Here is a 19,041-nt window from a genome sequence, read left to right as displayed (position 1 = left end):
TCTTTTATTGGCTTGGAACTTGCAGAGTATACTAGGTTGGTTGGCCATGGAACCCTGAAGATTTGCCTGCCTTGGCTTCCCCAGCATGGCCATGGCAGGCATTTTAAAAATGTGGGTTCTGGCGATTGAGTTTAGGTCCTTGTGCTAGTGTGGCAAACATGATACAAACTGAGCTAGCTCCTAAGTTATATTTTGCAGCTGATATAATTTAGGAAGAACATTGCAAATCTTTATGTATATGAAAACAAATAGCTCCAGAATGTTTTTCCTGCTGGGTTAGGTTCCTGCACAAAGATTAGCTCTCTGTGAGACTTTCCTAACCCTAGATGTGGATTGCTACACCTCTCCTATACAGAAATGTTTTTATTTTCATGCAGTTCCAACACTTGATACTTGGGGTTAGTTTCTACACAGCTAAGTGTTTACTGATTTAAAAGTGGTGGGACCTGGGAGAATGCAGCTTAAAATGAGGTGGACTAAAGTCTCATGCAATAGCTAACTTTATTCAGAGCCTCAGACAATTTATACTCTCCACGTTAAGAATTCCATGCGTAAAGTATACAGTCACAAGGACAAGCTGCATGTGGCAAAATGTTTTTCTTTCTTTCTTTCTTTTTTTTTTTTTTTTTAAAGATTTATTTATTTGTTACATATACAGTATTCTGCCTGCATGTGTCCTTGCAAGCCAGAAGAGGGCGGTAGATCTCATCACACATGGTTGTTGCTGGGAATTGAACTCAGGACCTCTGGAAGAGCAATCAGTGCTCTTAACCACTGAGCCATCTCTCCAGCCTGCAAAATATGTTTTTCAATCTAAATGAATAATCAATCTAAAACAAACTCACTCCTGTCTGCTGCCCTTGGGCCTTCCCAAGGGCATGAAGGCATATACCAAGAACAATTCTGTGTTTTTGAAGAAACTGAGGTCGTAAGACTGTCTTAGTTAGGGTTTCTGTTGCTGTGAAGAGACACTATAACCATGACAACTCCTATAAAGGAAAACATTTAATTGGGGCTGGCTTACAGTTCAAGTTTAGTCCATTAACCTCATGGTGGGACATGGCAGCATGCAGGCAGTCATGGTGTTGCTGAAGGAGCTGAGAGTTAATACATCTTGACTTACGGGCAAGACCACACCTATTCCAACAAGGCCACACCTCCTAATAGTGCCAATCCCTTTGGGGGCCATTTTCTTTCAAACTACCACACAAAACTTTTGTCTTGTTTTTATGGAGTTTTCTAATAAGCACTCAGAATTCTCACAGGACTCCATTCTTGGACTTTTGTTCCCACATCAGAGGAAACAATCAACAGAGTTAACAGTCCACAGAATGACAATGTTTCTTTTTCTTCTTCTTCACCCTTCTTTCTTTTCTTCTTTTTCTTTTCTGTTTTGTTTTCTGAGACAGGGTTTCTTTGTGTAGCCCTGGCTGTCCTGGAACTCACTCTATAGACTAGGCTAGCCTTGAACTCACAGACATCTGCCTGCTGCTGCCGCCTCCCGAGTGCTGGGATTAAAGGTGTTTACCATTGGCAGAATGGTTAAAAAGTCTTTACCAGCTGCATGTTGACATTGGGCTAATATCCAGAATATACAGAGAACTGAAGAATTTAAATACCAAGGAAATAAAATTGACAATCAGTAAATGAGCAAATGAACCAAATATAGAATTTTCAGAAAAGAAATACAAATGCTCAGTAATTAAATATTCAGTATCCCTAGCCATCAGGGAAATGCAAAATTAAACTACTTTGAGATAGCACCTCACCACAATCAACATGACTATTGTTAAAAAATATTACAGCAAATGTTGGAGAAGATGTGGAGAGAAAGAAACCCTTAATCATGGTGGGGGTGCAAACTAATACAACCATTGTGGAAATTAGTGTGGAGAGTTTCCAAAAATTAAAAATAGAACTACTATATTACCCAGATATTTCTCTCCTGGGATACACTTAGAGAAGTCCACACTCAACCACAGAGATGTTTACGTTCCCATGTTTACTGTTGCTTTATTCTCTATAGCAAAGAATTGGAGGTAACCTAGTTGTTTTTCAATAGATGAATAGATAACAATTTAATATATATTCATATATGGTAAAATATCACTCAGCTCTAAAGAAAAATCAAGTTAAAAATTGCAGAAAAATAGATGGACATAGAATATATAGTATTAAGTGAGGTCACAAAATATCAGAAACAAAAAAGTATGTTCTCTTCCATATATAGGATCTAGCCAATAATAGATGTATATATGTAAATAAATGTGCATGTGTGTACATTATAACGTGAAGAAAAGGGAACCAGAAAGGCTCAATATAAGAGGTATGGAAGGATTGAATGCAGATAAGGGACATGAGTTATGAAAGAGGATGTAAAATTGTTTTTGTAGTTCCAATTTTGTCATGATTCTTGTTTTGTGAGGCAAAGTCTTACTCCATAGGCCAGGTTGGCCTGTAACTTATTGTATATCCTAGGTTACCCTCATCTATGCTGTAATCTTCCTGTATCTGTATCCCAAGTGCTGGGATTACAGGTGTGCTCACATTTTCCACACAGTTTGGTGTTCCATGTTCTGGGGTGGGTAGGTAGATGGATGGGACACACTTGTATTTACCTTTACTACCTGGCCTCTCCTCTTATCAAAATGGACTGCGGCTGTTTCTCTGCCTACAGTGTACATTTCTTGCCTAAATATATGTTAGATGTATAACATATTATGTCTTTGTTTAAAAATTGAAAGGCTTACAGTCTCAGGTCAGAGTTCCCCAAGGCCAATGGTCCCCCCCCCCCCCCCCCCCCCCAGATTTTTCAAGACAGGGTTTCTCTGTGTAGCTTTGTGCCTTTCCTGGAACTCACTTGGTAGACCAGGCTGGCCTTGAACTCACAGAGTTCCAACTGCCTCTGCCTCCCGAGTGCTGGGATTAAAGGCATATGCCACCAATGCCCGGCTGGCCAGTGGTTCTTAACCTTCCTAATGCTGTGATTCTTTAATACGGTTCCTCTTGTTGTGGTAACCCCCAATCATAAAATTATTTTTGTTGCTACTTCCTAACTGTAATTTTGCTACTATTAATGAATCGTAATGTAAATATCTAATATGCAGATGGTCTTAGGTGACCCCTGTGAAACGGTCATTTAACCCCCAAAGGGGTTTGTGACCTACAGATTGAGAACTGCTTTCATAGAGTACATTTTAAGTTTTTATTGTATTCATGTTAAGTTTGTGTTAGTATATTTGGTGTCTGTAAAGAATTTCCAAGGTATTTTAAAGTTGTCTTATTGAAACAGCAGAAAACAAAGTGGAGAAATGTGAAGACATTTCTGATTTCTTTTTATGCCAATTTTATTTTGTAGGAATCAAGAATCCAGTTTCAGTTGCAAACAGACTCTTGTGTGAAGGGCAGAAGGGCAAGCTCTCTGCAGGCAGAATTCCTCCCTGGTAACCACTCTGTTCCTCTCGACTTCCATCTCGGGTTGTTAGTGTTTGAAGGCTGCTTTAATCCACAGGGGACTGATGCTGTTGGTTCTGTATCAGTGGTCACGAGACTTTAGACTAAGACATACTTCGTTCTGTAATGGTGGCATGCTCTACAATTGATAAGCTCCAGATGGAATAGAATCTCATGGATCAAAGGAGGTCTGAGTTAATTTCTGGATCTGTGTATTGTTGATTCTCAAGAGGATTTTGTGTCCCTTAGTGATCAGTTAGGGTTATTTTGTTGTGAAACTCAGAACCTATCATAGATACTGGAGCCTAGTGTTTAAAGTAATTAGTTTTGGGACATTCTTAGAAAAGTTTATATTGCATATTGTGAACAGTCATGATGCAACTATTACCCAATAGTAATAATTAACAGTGTCTTATCTTTTACCTTATTCATCTTACTGAGAAGAGATGAAAAGGGTAAATAGTCAGTAGGACAGACTTGTAAGTTAAGGGGATTCAGTCTTTGATGATGGTGTCATCTCAGTCATTGTGGTGGGAAAAAGATGTACTAAGTAACTTGTGCTGGGGCAATAGGGCTATATTATGCAAGAACAATAAGTTCATCACATTATTCAGAATAGTACAGTCCAAATTTAAAGGTTAAAAACTTGGTTGGAAAGATGTATGACTCAGAGGTTAAGAGCACTTGCTTAAAGGGGACCCCAGTTCAGTTCCAAGCACCCATATGGTGTTTTATACTCATCTATAACTCCAGTTGTGGGGGACCTGATTCCCTCTTCTGACCTTCATGTGTACCAAATACTTGGATTGTATGCATGCATACATGCAGGGAAAATATTCATACATATAAAAGTCAGTCCTAAAAAACGGTACAGTATAAAATTTTCTTGGTAGAGTATAAAGCTATAAACAGCCTAAATGTCTCCCAGTGATTAAAAAATTTGCTTTCTAGACCTGTTACTAAGTAGAAAAAAGGAGACGACATTAATACTAATTTAAACACAAAGTTTAAACTCTCATAAATGTAGAGGTTGAGGAGTTCAAGCTCACAGATCTCCCTGTCTGGGTTTGGTGTGGGCTTTCTTTTTGCCATGCCGTTAGTTGTCTTCTTGTTTTGTCCTTCACTGAAAGTATATGGGAGAGGGGAGGGGAGGGCTATAGAGGTGGAGATGGGGAGAGGAGGAGGAAGAGGGGAGAGGAAGAAAGAAGTCAGTGAGTGAGAAAGCAAGAGAGAGAGAGAGGGAGAGAGGGAGAGAGGGAGAGAGGGAGAGAGAGACAGAGAGAGAGAGAGAGAGAGAGAGAGAGAGAGAGAGAGAGAATGAGAATGAAAGAGAGAGTGAGACAGGGAGAGTGAGTGGAGGGGAAGTACCATTTCTTCTGTTAGTGCAGTAATACTTGTCATGGGGACCCTACCCTCATGGTGGTCTCTCTCAGTTTATAGCAATATTTCTTTACATTGTAGAATTAAAAATAAAATGAAAGTTATATTTTCTTTCTTTTTGATTTGTTGAGACAGGATCTTACTGTGTGGATCTGGCTGGCCTGGACCTTGATTTATAGGCCAGGTGAGCCTTGAACTCACAGAAATTTGCTGGCCTCTGCATCACTATGCCCCACTAGTTTCTTAAAAAACAACAGCAAAAACCCTGCAAAATAATATGCTGAACAAGTTGATACTACCTAAGTTAGGGAAAAAATATTACCAAAAGATTTGAGGCTATGTAGACTGAAGTTTTCTTTCTTCCTTCTTTTTTTTGGTTGGGTTTTGTCATATAGCCAGACTGACCTTGAATTTGGGATCCTCAGCCTGTTGATTGCTAGGAATACAGGTATAAACCATCATGCTCAATCAACTAAAGCCTTTCTAGTGGAACCTCACCTTACACACTGTCCCATAGTTCTATGCTGAGCTTTGGAGTTCCTATGCCTAGTACCAATTTTCCTGAATTGAAGGTTTTCTCATTCTGAGATGCCTTTTGTATTATGTATTTTCTATTTATACATAAAGATATATGCATTTACATAGTTGTATTTTCTAAGATGATATAATAAATGTGCATTGTATTAACTTTTCTATTTCTGCAATGAGACATTGTGACCACACAGTTTACAGAAGGAGGTTTAACTGGGCTTTCTGACCCAGAGGGTTAGAGTGACAGAATGATGGCATGGCAGCAGAAGCTGAGAGCTCACAGCCAGAAGCAGGAAAACAGAGGGAGCTAATTTGAAGTGGCCTGAGTCTTTTGAGACCGTAAAGCTTATCCTCAGTGACATACTTCCTCCAGCCAGTGTACACATCCTAGTCCTCCATAACAGTCACCAACTGGGCACCGTGTATTCAAATGCTTGGTATTTATGGAGAGCCTCTCATTTAAACTACTGCATGTGTGGGGATATCAAACACTTTGGAATGGCCATATAACCCACTATGATTGCCTCGTAAAGAAGCAGAAGAGAGACGAAACAAAACAAGGTAGTTGCCAAAGGGAGTATAATACCTTAATATTTTACAAGGAAAACTTTTTCCTAAAATGATCTCATCTATCCAGGCTGAATCAAACTCCATTGGGTATATGCACTACATTTTCTTTGTATGCTTATCTGTTGTTGGATATCTAGGTTACTTCCACATTTTGACTATTGTGAACACTACCGTAATAAGCATGGTTGTTTAAGTATCTCTTTGGTATGCTTGCTTTGATTTGTTTTGGGTATGTTTATCCCAAGGGATGGTATGTCTGGATCATAAGGCAGCTCTGTTTATTCATTCATTCATTCATTCATTCATTCATTCATTTATTGTGATACTATCTCACTGTGTAGCTCTGGCTGGCCTAGAATTATGTATGTAGACTACACTACACAAGCTTTGAACTCACACAGGTCTGCCTGCCTCTGTCTCCCAAGTGCTGGGATTAAAGGAATGATCACCCATGCCTGGCCTAGTTTTGTTTTGTTTTAGAGGAGCATCTATATTGATCTACATAGTGGCCGCACAAGGTTTCACTCTACTCTGCAAGTGTGTAAGGAACCCTTTTCACTACGTCTCCAACAGTACTTGCTGTCATTTGTTTTCTTGATAATAACAGTTTGACTGTGATGGAACAGACTTGAGAAGCAATCTTAAGTTACATTTTCATGGTGATTAAGGATGTTGAATTTTTTTTTTTCCCTTTGTTTTTTGAGACAAGGTTTTTCTTTATGGCCCCGGCTGTCCTGGAACTCACTTTGTAGACCAGGCTGGCCTTAAACTCAGAGATCTACCTGCCTCTGCTGGGATTAAAGACATGTGCCACCACTGTCTGGCCATATATATATATATTTTTTAATATGCCGTGTCCATTTGTATATTTTTTTTTTTTGGTTGTTTGTATATCTATGTACCACATGCTTGAATAGTGCATGAGGAAGCCAGAAGAAATTGGATCCTGTAACACGAATTTTTTTTTTTTTCTTTTTTCTTTTTTGGTTTTTCAAGACAGGGTTTCTCTGTGTAGCTTTGCGCCTTTCCTGGATATCGCTCTGTAGACCAGGCTGCATCGAACTCACAAAGATCTGCCTGGGTCTGCCCCAGTGCTGGGATTAAAGGCGTGTGCCACCAGTGCCCGGCATAACACGAATCTTAAATGGTCTTATTAATAAAAACTTGGGAGCCAGGTATTGGGGTGAATTTGGAGAGATCAGAGAAGCCACAGCTAACCTCACCTTGACAACTCCTCATCTGATCCTGTTTCCAAGAATCCTCAGATTGAAAGCTTCTGAGTCCTCACCCGAATGGCTCTTAGCTGAACTGCTGCTAAAAGCCTAAAAGCCTAAAAGCTTAAAAGCCTCTAGTTCCTGGTCCTCATGCCTTATAGACCTTTCTGCTTCCTACCATCACTTCCTGGGATTAAAGGAGTGTGTCTTTCCCAAGAAAGACATATGATCTCAAGTCCTGGGATTAAAGGTGTGTGTCATCATGCTTGGCTGTTTCCAATGTGGTCTTGAACTCACAGTGCCTTGGAATACTAGGGTTAAAGGCTTGTGCTACCACTGCCTAACTTCTACATTTAATATAGTGGCTGTTTGTAGATGAACAGTCTTATTAAATAAGAAACAGAGAGCCAATGCAGAGTTGAAAGCCCAAGAGGTCAGAGCAATAGCTAAGAGCTAAAAACCTTTTCTTACCCTCACTGCCGCTGCTGTCCTTTCCTCAGCAAGAGACCTACTTCCTGTGTGTCTGTCCTTTTTTAATGACTTTCTGTTCTGCCTTCTCATTGGTTGTAAACCCAACCACATGAGCTCCTCATCACTGCCTGTCTGTACAGACCTCCAGGTCTTCTATGGTTGGTATTGAGATTAAAGGTGAGTGTCTCCATGCTGGCTGTATCCTTGAACACACAGAGTTCCGCCTAGCTCTGCCTCCCAAGTGCTGGGATTAACGGCGTGCACCTTTCCTCTTTCTTAGGCTGTGGTTTCCATTCAGCACACTACTAAAGAGGAGCTTTCTATAGCTCTCAGGAGGCCTGGCTGCACTCGTTTCCTATGTTGTACATGGCCTGTGAACTCTAACCATTCTGGCTTCTGATGGCCCAGGCCATCTCTTTGCTCTAGAGACTGCTGGGTTCCTGGACTGTGTGGCCTAGAAACTCTGCAAGTCATACAAGTAAGCTCTCTGAGTGCAGCAAGGTGGTTTTTATGTATTTCTTTTATTTTCTACAGGATAACAGTCCTTTGCTGCCTGGTGTCTAATGACTGAAACTGTTGATTTTCATATTTTGCTTTTTTCCCTCATTGATTCAGACAAGATGATAAGTCATTCTGTTACTCTATCTTGCCTAATAGTGAAAAAATTTTTACATACTTGGAAGCTCATTGTATAACTGTAGTAGCTTAAAAGTAGATTCTCCCAGTCCCTTGTATTAATTTATCCAGGTTTATCATTTATTTTGAATTTTTATTTTTTAAAGAAGAAGTGCTTTTAAAATTTTAAAAAATTATTCTTCTCACATATATTACATTCCTATCACAGTTTCCACTTACTCCCCTCACCCTAGCCTCTCCCCCACCATCTCCCCTCTACCTCAGATCCACTTGTCCTCTGACTTCCCTCAGAGAAGAGCAGGCTTCCCAGGGGCATCAACCAAACATGGCATAATCTGTTAGTGTAAGACCAGGTACATACCATCATATCAAGCCTGGATGAGGTAACACAGTAGGAAGAAAAGGGTCCCATAAGTAGGCAAAAGAGTCAGTGACTGCCCCTGCTCCCACTGTTAGGAGTCCCACAATAACACCAAGCTACTCAGCCATAGCATATATGCAGAGGATCTAGGTCAGAACCCTACAGGCTCCCTGATCTTTGTGAGCCCCCATGAGTCCTGGTCAGTTTATTCTGTGGTCCATGTTTCTGTGGTGTCCCTGACCCCTTAGGTTCCTCTGATCCTTCTTGCTTCTTCTCCACAAGACTCCCCGATCTCCACCTAATGTTTGGCTCTGGAGCTCTGCATCAGTTCCTATCAGTTGCTGGATGAAAGTCTCTCTGATCTCTTTGATGAGGATTCTGCTAGGCCCTGGTCCCAGAACATTCTGTAGGCAGGACAAGCATAGGTCGAAGGTTTTGTGGCTGGGTTGATATCACAGTCCTGTCACTTGAGGCCTTCCCTGGTTACAGAAGATGGCCAGTTCAGGCTCTGTGTCCCCACTTACTAGGAATCTTTGCTTTACTCTTGTAGATTTCATTGCACTAGGTTCTACTTTGCCCTCGATTCCACTTTGCCCTCAAAATACCACTCAGTTCCAGTCATTTCTCCCAGTATTCTGCCCACCCCTCAAGTTGATCCCTCCTGTTCCCAACCCCACCTGCCCCACGTCCATCCACAAAATCTCTTTTATTTCCCCTTCCCAGGGAGATCCTTGCATCCTTCCTTAAGCCCTTGTTACTTATCTTCTCTGGGTCTATGGACCATAGCATAGCTCTCTTTTACTTTACAGCTAATGAACACTTATAAGTGAGGACATACTATATTTGTCTTTCTGAGTCTGAGTTACCTCACTCAGGATGATTTTTTTCAAGTTCCATCCATTTACCTGCAAATTTCATGATGTCATTGTTTTGAACAGCTGGGTAAATACTCCATTGTGTAAATGTAGCACATTTTCTTTATTGATTCTTTGGCTGAGGGACATTTAGATTGTTTCCATTTTCTGGCTATTATGAATAAAGCTACTATGAACATAGTTGAACAAGTGTTCTTGGGATAGAATAGAGCATCCTTTGGGTATATGCCCAGGAGTGGTGTAGCTGGGTCTTGAGGTAGATTGATTCCCAATTTTCTGAGAATTTCCCAATTTTCTTTGTTGAATCTTTGTGTGTTTGGTTGTCAGGGTGACTGTGGCCTTATAAAATGAATTTGGTAATGTTCCTTCTGTTTTTATTTATTTTGTGGAATAATTGAGGAATATTGGTATTAGCTCTTCTTTGGAAGTCTGGTAGAATTCTGAGCTAAAACTATCTTTTTTTTTTTTTTTTGGTGTTGTTGTTAGGAGAATTTTAATGAATCCTTCTCTTTCTTTAGTGATAATAGGTCTATTTAAATTGTGTATCTTATTTTGATTTAATTTTGGTAAGTGATATCTGTAAGCATTGCAGCTCGGATGGAAAAGTGTCCTGGCAGCTGGAAGCCAAGGGATACCACAAAGTCACACTATACAACAAACCTTATATAAGAGATTTATTGGGAAGGAAAAAACCAGATGGTGGCTGCCTCTGCTCGAGCAGGAAACAGCATCAAACTGAACAGGATACAGGGTTTATATAGCGCTTCTTGGGAAGGAGGTGGAACTTTTTAGAGTGGAGCTTTCCAGGGGAGTGATTGGTGGGATTTCATGTCCAGAGATTTGGCTTTTTACTCTGCAAGGCGGGGGCAGGGTCCAGCAGTTTGGGCAGTTAGAGTATTATGTGGGTGGAACTTGGCCTGGGGAGGGGAGGTCTTCAGAGAGGGGCCTGGCACAAGGGGCTATAGTATCTATCCAGAAAACTGCCCATTTCTTAAGATTTTCCAATTCTATGGAGTACATGAAAGGTGGTGGCACTGGTTACCACATGGAAAGGTCACCGTCATGACAGAACCCAGTGTTAGTTTTCAGAGCTTTATTAGGAGGGAAAGGTGGGGAGAGGGGAGAGAAGAGAGCCAGGTCTGGAGGAAAGCACTTGCGGAGGGCAGAGAGAGAAAGATGGTAGTGGTGGTGGGGAGCAGAGCAGAGCAGAGAAAGAGAGGGTGGGGTTTGTGTCTGGCTTTTAAGGGCTCCCAGTATGGAGCTACCCCACACATTTGCTGATGCTGATCTTATGACCACGATCTTGTAGTAGCCATACTGATGATGTAAGTTGCAAGACCTTTTGCTTAACTCCTGAACTGCACATGTGCAGCCATGTAGCTGGAGTGAGGGCAGAACAGTACAGGTTTTGAAATATGACCTAAATTCTCTGGATTTCCTCTGTGTCTGTTGTTATATTCCCTTTTCATTTCTGATTTTGTTGATTTGGATATTCTCTCTCTGCCTTTTACTTAGTTTCAATAAGGATTTGTCTACCTTGTTGATTTTCTCAAAGAACCAACTCTTTGTTTCATTGATTCTTTATATTGTTATTTAATTTAATTTAATTTAATTTTTTCGAGACATGGTTTCTCTGTGTAGCTTTGTGCCTTTCCTGGGTCTCACTTTGTAGACCAGGCTGGCCTCGAACTCACAGAGATCCGCCTGCTCCTGCCTCCCAAGTGCTGGGATTAAAGGCATACGCCACCACTGCTCGGCCTTGTTTCTATTTTATTGATTTCAGTCCTCAGATTATTTTCTCCAGTCTACTCCTCTTGGTTTTATTTGCTTCTTTTGTTCAGGAGCTTTCAGGTATGCTATTAAGTTGCAAGAATGATATCAGTGCAATTTCTTTATGAAGGCACTTAGTGCTATGAACTTTCCTATTAGTATCTCTTTAAACCAAGGATTTGTTTATTTATTTATATTTATTTATTTTTTTTGGAGACAGGAACTCCTATTATAGCCTCTGTTGGCCTGACACTATGTAGCCCAGGCAGACTTTGTTCTCAAAGCACTCCTTCTCCCTCAGCTCTTGAGTGACTGGGATTAGCGTGTGTGGTAGCATGACCAACATTGGTCATGTGTTTGTTTTTTGTTAAGAAAAATCAATTTTTGTCTTGATGTCATGGTCCCTACTTATAATTCCATCACTTGGGAGCGTAAGTCAGGAGGGTTGTGAGTTAAGGCCAGCTTGGGGTACATGGAGAGACCCTGTATTAACATTTTTGGGATACATTCCAAGATGTTTGTAGTTTAAATTATATTGTATCTTGGGTTTCCTTCAAAATAATTGTGTAAATATTGTCCATGAGTAAAATTGACAATATGTTGATAATTACTAAAGCAGACAGTAATGATGTGTTAATTTCATTGCTGTAACAGAATGTCATAGACTAGGTAGCTTAGAACAATAACACATTTCTCAGTTCTAAAGCTGAGGGGTCTAAGGTCAAGAACTTAGCAGCTGTAGTGTATAGTGAGGGTTTGGTTTTCCTGTGTGAAACCTGCCAGCTGAGTCATATGGTGAGAGGGCAGAGCAGCGTACTGGACCCACCCTAACCGTATTCACTAGGGCTCTCTCTGGACCTAATCACCTACTCACCCCTTCATAGGCCACACCTCCTAAGACTATCCTAAAACTATTCAGAATTGGATTTCACAATACGAATTTTGTCAGATTGGAGCACATAAACCTTCAAATAAAATTGGTCATATATTTTTGAAAAATTTTGTGATTTTTTTTTTTTTTTTTTAAATGAAGCAGCCTCAGCAGTTAGCTCAGTGGATAAAGTGCTTAAGTCATGACATCCAAGTTAAAGGCCTGTATGGTAGTACATGCCTGTAATCCCTATGCTGGTGAAGGGGCACAGAAACAGGTGAATCCCTGGCTGGCTAACTAGCTAGTCTTTTGGAAATGGTGAACTGGAGGTTCACCGAGAGACCTTGACATAAAAATAGAAGGTAGAAAATGATAGCGGGAGACACTTGGCATTGGCTTCTGGTCTCTTCATGTCTATGCACGGGTGCAGGAACACATACATATATCACACACATATCACAACAGTTCACATTCCACACAATCTCATACACTACACACTATATAGACATCACACACATTACACACATATTGCATAGACATTACACACACTACATCCATTACACAAATTTCTTACAAATCACACACATTACATGCACATTATACACACCATACACATCATACACACATACTAACAAATTTGTACACATTACACATACACCATACATATCACATACATCACATACATACCACACACCACACATATTTCATATACATTGCGCACACTACATACATCATACATGTATTTCACATATACACATCACCCCCCCCACACACAAATTCAGTTTTTGTTGGTTTAGTGCATGTTCCTAGTTCAGTGAGCTCTTGCACTTTATGTTCATGAACTTTAAGTAGTTAGTAGCCTAACTTGTGTTCAATTATATTTATTTATGATACACAACAAAATGATAGAAATATTTTTTAAATCTGCTGCCTAGTATTTATTTTATTATTGTGAATTTCATAAGTGAATATAATGTGTTTTGGTCTATTCGACCTTCATTCCCCCGCTTCAACTCTTCTGCCCATTTCCTCCAATCTTACGTGTTCTTTTCTTTTTTAAACTCAAGAGTCCACTTAATGTCTTGGTAATCTAGAACATGGATAGTCTCTCAGGGACCATAAGCCTTTACAGAACTGATTTCCCCTTTAAAGTAGCTATCAATTGCCAATATCTTCTCAGCTAGGGGTGGGATTCCTGGTCACCTCCCTACTTTATGCTTGAGTTTTGTCTGGTTTGATTTTGTGAAGGTCCTGTTTATGCTGTCACTTCTTACGTACAACTGTTCTCCTGTCTCCAGAAAACACTGTTTCGCTGTAGTCATCCATTACACATCTGGCTCCTTATACTCCTTCCAGTCTCTCTTCTGAGATGATCCCTGAGTTGTGAAAGAAAGGAGTATGATGTAGATATTGCATTTGTGGCTGAAAACCTTGCTGTGTTGTAGTGTCTTTATGGTGACCAGTTGTGAGTTTTTATGTTCATTGCCATCTATTGCAAAAGCAAGCTTCTCTGATGGGGGTTGAGAGGTGCACCTGCCTATGGATATAGTGATAAGTCTTTGGGTATTGGTTTAATATTGTTTTCCTTTAACAGAACAATGATAGTAGGTTTTCTCTTAGGCCCAATGACCTACCTAATCTCAGGTTCTTGGCCTTGATAACAGTGCTAGAGACATGAGTTCTTTCTTGTGTTTTGCAAAGATATTAATGACTGGTTTGTTTGAAAATTGACTGGAGTGGGCATGGGGTGGGTATATACACAGCAAGGCAGGCATAGAAAAAGTATCAGTGAGGTCAGTGCAATGCTAGAACAGTTGAGGTTTAGAGGAAGGAAGCACAGTAGTGGGCATGTCTTACTATGGTGGTGTTAATGGGTATTTGAATGGGTTTGCATAAATCTCCTTTAAAGGTTTCTCCTTGGAGATTCAGAACAAATATCAAAGGAAATTTAAATTAGTGCTTACTGTTCTGGAAAGTGATTTCTTTTTCTTTCTATATGTTACTTTGTATATGTAGTGGCATACATATACATAAATATTTTACAAAAAAATTTACATACAAATGATATCAAAAGCATTTATATGACATTTCACATATGATGGTGAATTCCTAGACAATAATATTTGATGGTAAGCAAAGGCTGCCTATATAGTGTGCTTTATAGTATCTATAAATGATTTCTAAATATTAATATTTTAAAATGTCTAAAGTATTTAAGAATTACATAGATTATATCAAAGTTTGAAAGAAGTTCTCATGTATTCCATACTGGCCTCAATTCACTATTTGGATCAAGGGATGCATACTATGTGTACTAGTTAGGGTTACTATTGCTGTGATGAAATACCATGACCAAAAGCAGTTTGGTGAGAAAGGGTTTATTCTGCTTACACTTCCACATCATAGTCTATCATGGAAGGAAATCAGGACAGGAACTCAAAGAAGGCAGGAACTTGGAGGCAGGAGCTGATACAGAGGCTATGGAGGAGTACTGCTTACTGGTTTATTTTCTCCATAGGTTCCTCAGCCAGCTTTCTTATAGAACCTAGGACTACTAGCTCAACCCACGTTGGGGTTGGCTCTTTCCCATCAATTACTAATTAAGAAAATGCCCTCCAGGTTTGCCTATAGCCTGATCTTATGGAGGCATTTCTCAATGGTGGTTCTCTCCTCTCAGATGACTATAGCTTGTGTCAAGTTGACTTATAACTATCCAATGTAGTAGGCAAATGCTTTACCAACTGAGCCACATTCTCATGCTCTAGATTGGTTTTGTTTATGTCAAAATTATGAATGGTGAAAGAATGAAAACTTAAGAACTGTCTATTAAATGACAATGATTCTAGACGCTGAGATCGAATCCTAGATAACGTCTGAAGTGTTGAAAACATCTAGGTTTAGCCCAGACTTCTGCCTTGATTGCTTAATATTTCACCATCTGGCTTACATTTTTACATTAATAGAATGACTTAAACAAATCAACTTTTTTTTTTCTCTAGAAGTAGGAAATGCTAAAGATGGCATAATGATAGCTCAAATCTTACATCTAAGTTTCCATTTTAGTTGCTCTCAATTTTATGCGACAGCTTTTATTTGTGGTGACCATTGTTACACGAATTTGAAAATTTCAGTTGGCTTTCTCTTTTTTCTTTTCCAGTGTTCTTTCCATTGTAGTCATAATGTAAAGAAAACAGTTGCTGGAATTAATCACTTAACTTTTCTTTGACATCATTTGTTACGTTTCAGTGTACCTCCTGAGATCTTTATCATTTTAATTTCTACAGATTTTTAAGTATCTCAGCATTTAAAAGTATTCATAGAAAAATGAATATTTGAATCATTTTTTGGGATGCCATAAGCTTTCTAAACATGTGACCCTTTTGCATTATCAAATGTTGCTTGCTCGTTTCTTGTTTTTTGAGACTGGGTTTCTGTGTGTAGTCCTGACTGTCCTGGAACTTGCTTTGTAGACCAGGCTGGTCTTGAACTCACAGAGATGCAACTGATTCTGCTTCCCGAGTGCTGTAATTAAAGGTGGGCACCACCACTACCTGGCTCAAATGTTGCTTTCTGATAGTTATCATTGCATGGAAAAGCTGAATTTCTTACTAGTGTTAGTAATTACTGAATATAAAGACTTTAATAGTTATTATTCTTTTTTTTAAAAATTTTATTTATTTATTATGTATACGGTGTTCTGCGTGCAGACTAGAAGAGGGCACCAGATCTTATTACAGATGGTTGTGAGCCACCATGTGGTTGCTGGCATTGAACTCAGGACCTCTGGAAGAGCAGTCAGTGCTCTTAACCTCTGAGCCATTTCTCCAGCCCAGTTATTATTCTTGATGTTTGTTTTAATATATTTTTTAAAATTACATTTATGTCTGTCTGTGTGGAAGTATGTGCACATGAATTCAGGTGCCTACAAAGGTTAGAAGATAGAGTCAGACCTCTTGGAACTGGAGTTATAGGTGGTTTCAAGCCTCTGTATATAGATTCTAGGAAATGAGTGTAGGCCCTCTGCAAGAACAGTAGGTACTCTTCACCACTGATTTCTCCAGCCCCTACTCTTGAGGGGAATGTGAGAATGATTAGAAATGAAAAATTGAGGGTAGGACACATGTTCAGGGGGTCCATTACTAGCTGGTTGGGATCTTTAAGTAGTTGGCTGTGGAAGAAGATGAAGTGATTTTTGCTGTTTGCTGTTTACAATTATGTTCACCTCATGAAATTATTTCAGAGAATAGGGTTGTTACTTGTGTTGTCATACTTTATGAAGTCTTTGGAAATTAGTCATTCATAAACCAGAATTGTTCTGTTCCCTTTTTTATATTAAACTTGTAGTATAGGGCTGAACACTCTCTTTTGGGATGTATTTCAGTATTTGCTCACTAGAGTGAAAATGATTCTGAGCATTCTATATGCCTTCTTGCTGCAGTGAACTTAGGATGTAAGCATGCCAGTGTGTTTGTATATATCTAGTTCTAGACAAGAATAACAAGTCTAAAGACATTCATTTAGACTCTTAACCTGATTGAACATATTGTATAAAATAAACTTTACAACCATGTGGATCAAAGAAAAATCTTATTTTCCATAGGAAGTTACTTTTACTTTTTATTGTGTTAATTTTTTACCAATTTCTACATCAATTACTTCTAGTAAGGAAAGATTTAAAAGGAACTTTAAGCATGCAGTTATCTTATTTTGTGCCAACTCTAGAATTACTTCTGTCTCTCAGACTTGACTTTAATTGTCATATGATATACTTCTATAACTTATTGATTGTAGAAGATGACACTATGTATTTTTAAAAGAATAACTTTTTTGTTGTTAGCTTTTTAGTTGGAGAAGGAGCCTACAGATGGGCAGTGGATCATGGGATACCCTCTTGCCCTCCTAGCATCATGACCACAAGTGAGTAAAACCCTCATGAGTTAAGCTGTGTGAACAACAAGCCTAAAGTGTTATATTACTTCTGTTCTGATGCATAGGTAGAACACTTTCATGTTGAAATATTTATAGGTAAAAGATAGGTCAAGTTTACTGATCCCTCCCACCCCCCATCACTTTTTTATTCTGGACGTTTCCTCTTTGCTTTTTGTTTTGAGGCAGTCCTATTCTGTAACCCAGGTTGGCCTGGGACTTACTACATAACTCTGACTAGCCCTGAACATGTGGAAGTCCTCGTAAGTGCTAGGATTGCAGGTGTGAGTCGCTGTGCCAGGTTTGTAAAGTATTCTTGAAGTACCATTTTTAGGTTACTTAAAGTAATTGTGAGTAGTAAAACCATGGTGTTCTCTCTAGAGGACATTGGGAGGAAGGAAAGGGAGGATGTGTAACTGCTCTTGAGCTGAGGAAGGATTTCTTTTTGTTTCTTACTTTTTAAGATTAGTTTATTTTTATTTTTTGTGTATGAGTGTTTGGCCTGCATTTATGTCTGTGCACCATGTTTGTGCAGTGGGCCAGAAGAGGGCTTCAGTTTCCCTGCAGTTACATATGGCTGTAAGCAACCACTTAGGTGCTGGACATGGAACCTGCATCTTCAGGAAGAGCAGCAAAGGCTTTTAACTACTGGGCTATGTCTTTAGCTCCTTGCTTTGTATTTTAAGTCAGGATTTCCTTCACTTTGTGCCCAAAGATCACCTGAAACTTACTATGGAGCTCTTGTGGTTAGAATGAGAAGGCACCCCCCAACCCCATAGGTGCATATATTTGAATGTTTGGATTAGGGATTGTGGCCTTACTGTAGGAAATCTGTCACTGGGAGTGTGTTTTGAGGTTTTAAAGTCCTGTGCCAGGCTCAGTTTTGCTCTCTCTTAGCCTCTGTCTTGCTGGCCAGATGTTAGTTCTCAGCTCCTACTCCAGCACCATGCATGCTTGCTGCCATATTTTCCGCCATGATGGTTAAGGACCAGTAACCCTCGAAACTGTAGGCAAGCCCCCAGTTAAATCTTTTCTTCTGAGCTGGGCATGGTGGCATACACCTTTAATCCCAGCAGAGGCAGAGGCAGGTGGATCTATATGAGTTCAAGGCCAGCCTGGTCTACAGAACAAGTTCCAGGACAGCCTGGGATATATAGAGAAATCCTGTCTCAAAAAACTGGGGGAAAGAAAAAAAAATCTGTAAGTTGCCTTGGTTATGGTGTCTCATACCTGCATTAGAACAACCATAGAACTAAATATAGAGCGGATATACAAACCACATTAGAGCTAAAGCAGCAGCCCATGCTGGCCCCATACTTGATTCTTCTGTCTCTGCTGCCCTATTGCTGAGATTGTAGGTATGGGGCGCCATGCCTGACCCTGAGGAATCAGCAACAAACTTTTTAGGTCTAAAATGTATGAAAAAGACACATGGGTTAAAACTGAGAAACATCATAAGTAAGACAAAGGGATAGATAGTTTAATGTGAACACGTTTTGCTCAGTTCAGAACCACAGCATACAAGTAATACTCCAATAGAAAAATGGTCAAGTCATAGTAGGTAATAGGGAAACTAAAATTAAATGAGTACATGTTAAATTTATACTCTTAATTTATGGAAGAGTTAAAAAGATACTACAGTGCTCCTGGTGAGCCCATGAAATGAACAGAAGATACAGACAGATTTTGGAGGATGACTAAATCATGTAGTCATAAGCTTATTTTCTAGTAATCTTTCATTGGGGAGAGAGAGAGACAGAGACAGACAGAAAGGGGGGGTGAGAGATGGAGATGTATGTGTGAGTGTGTGTATGTTTGTGTGTGTGTGTGTGTGTGTGTGTGTGTGTGTGTGTGTGTGTGTATGTATTTATGTAGATTGGTTATCAGTGAGCATTCAGACCATAAAAACAACCAGAGAAACATCCTATGTCCAATCCATAGGAATTGGGGTAAAGTACCATATATTCTTATAGAAAAAATATT

At 39.5% G+C, this 19,041-nt stretch overlaps 1 protein-coding gene across 3 annotated transcripts in view; it reads left to right on the top strand.

The window, feature by feature from the left end:
• The window catches only part of Tasp1 (taspase 1), a 270,718-nt gene that overhangs the window by 55,639 nt on the left and 196,038 nt on the right, over positions 1-19,041 (top strand). For all 3 annotated transcript variants that reach the window (XM_036185439.1, XM_036185442.1, XM_036185440.1), the window contains 2 exons: positions 3,359-3,443; positions 16,970-17,049. In XM_036185439.1, coding sequence (XP_036041332.1) covers positions 3,359-3,443; positions 16,970-17,049 — 165 coding nt within the window. The remainder of the gene's footprint in view (positions 1-3,358; positions 3,444-16,969; positions 17,050-19,041) is intronic.

The sequence above is a fragment of the Onychomys torridus genome, chromosome 4 (assembly GCF_903995425.1).
Source record: "Onychomys torridus chromosome 4, mOncTor1.1, whole genome shotgun sequence".
NCBI lineage: Eukaryota > Metazoa > Chordata > Mammalia > Rodentia > Cricetidae > Onychomys > Onychomys torridus.
Note: the sequence above shows the minus strand (reverse complement) of the source record. Positions and strands in the feature narration are given on the sequence as shown.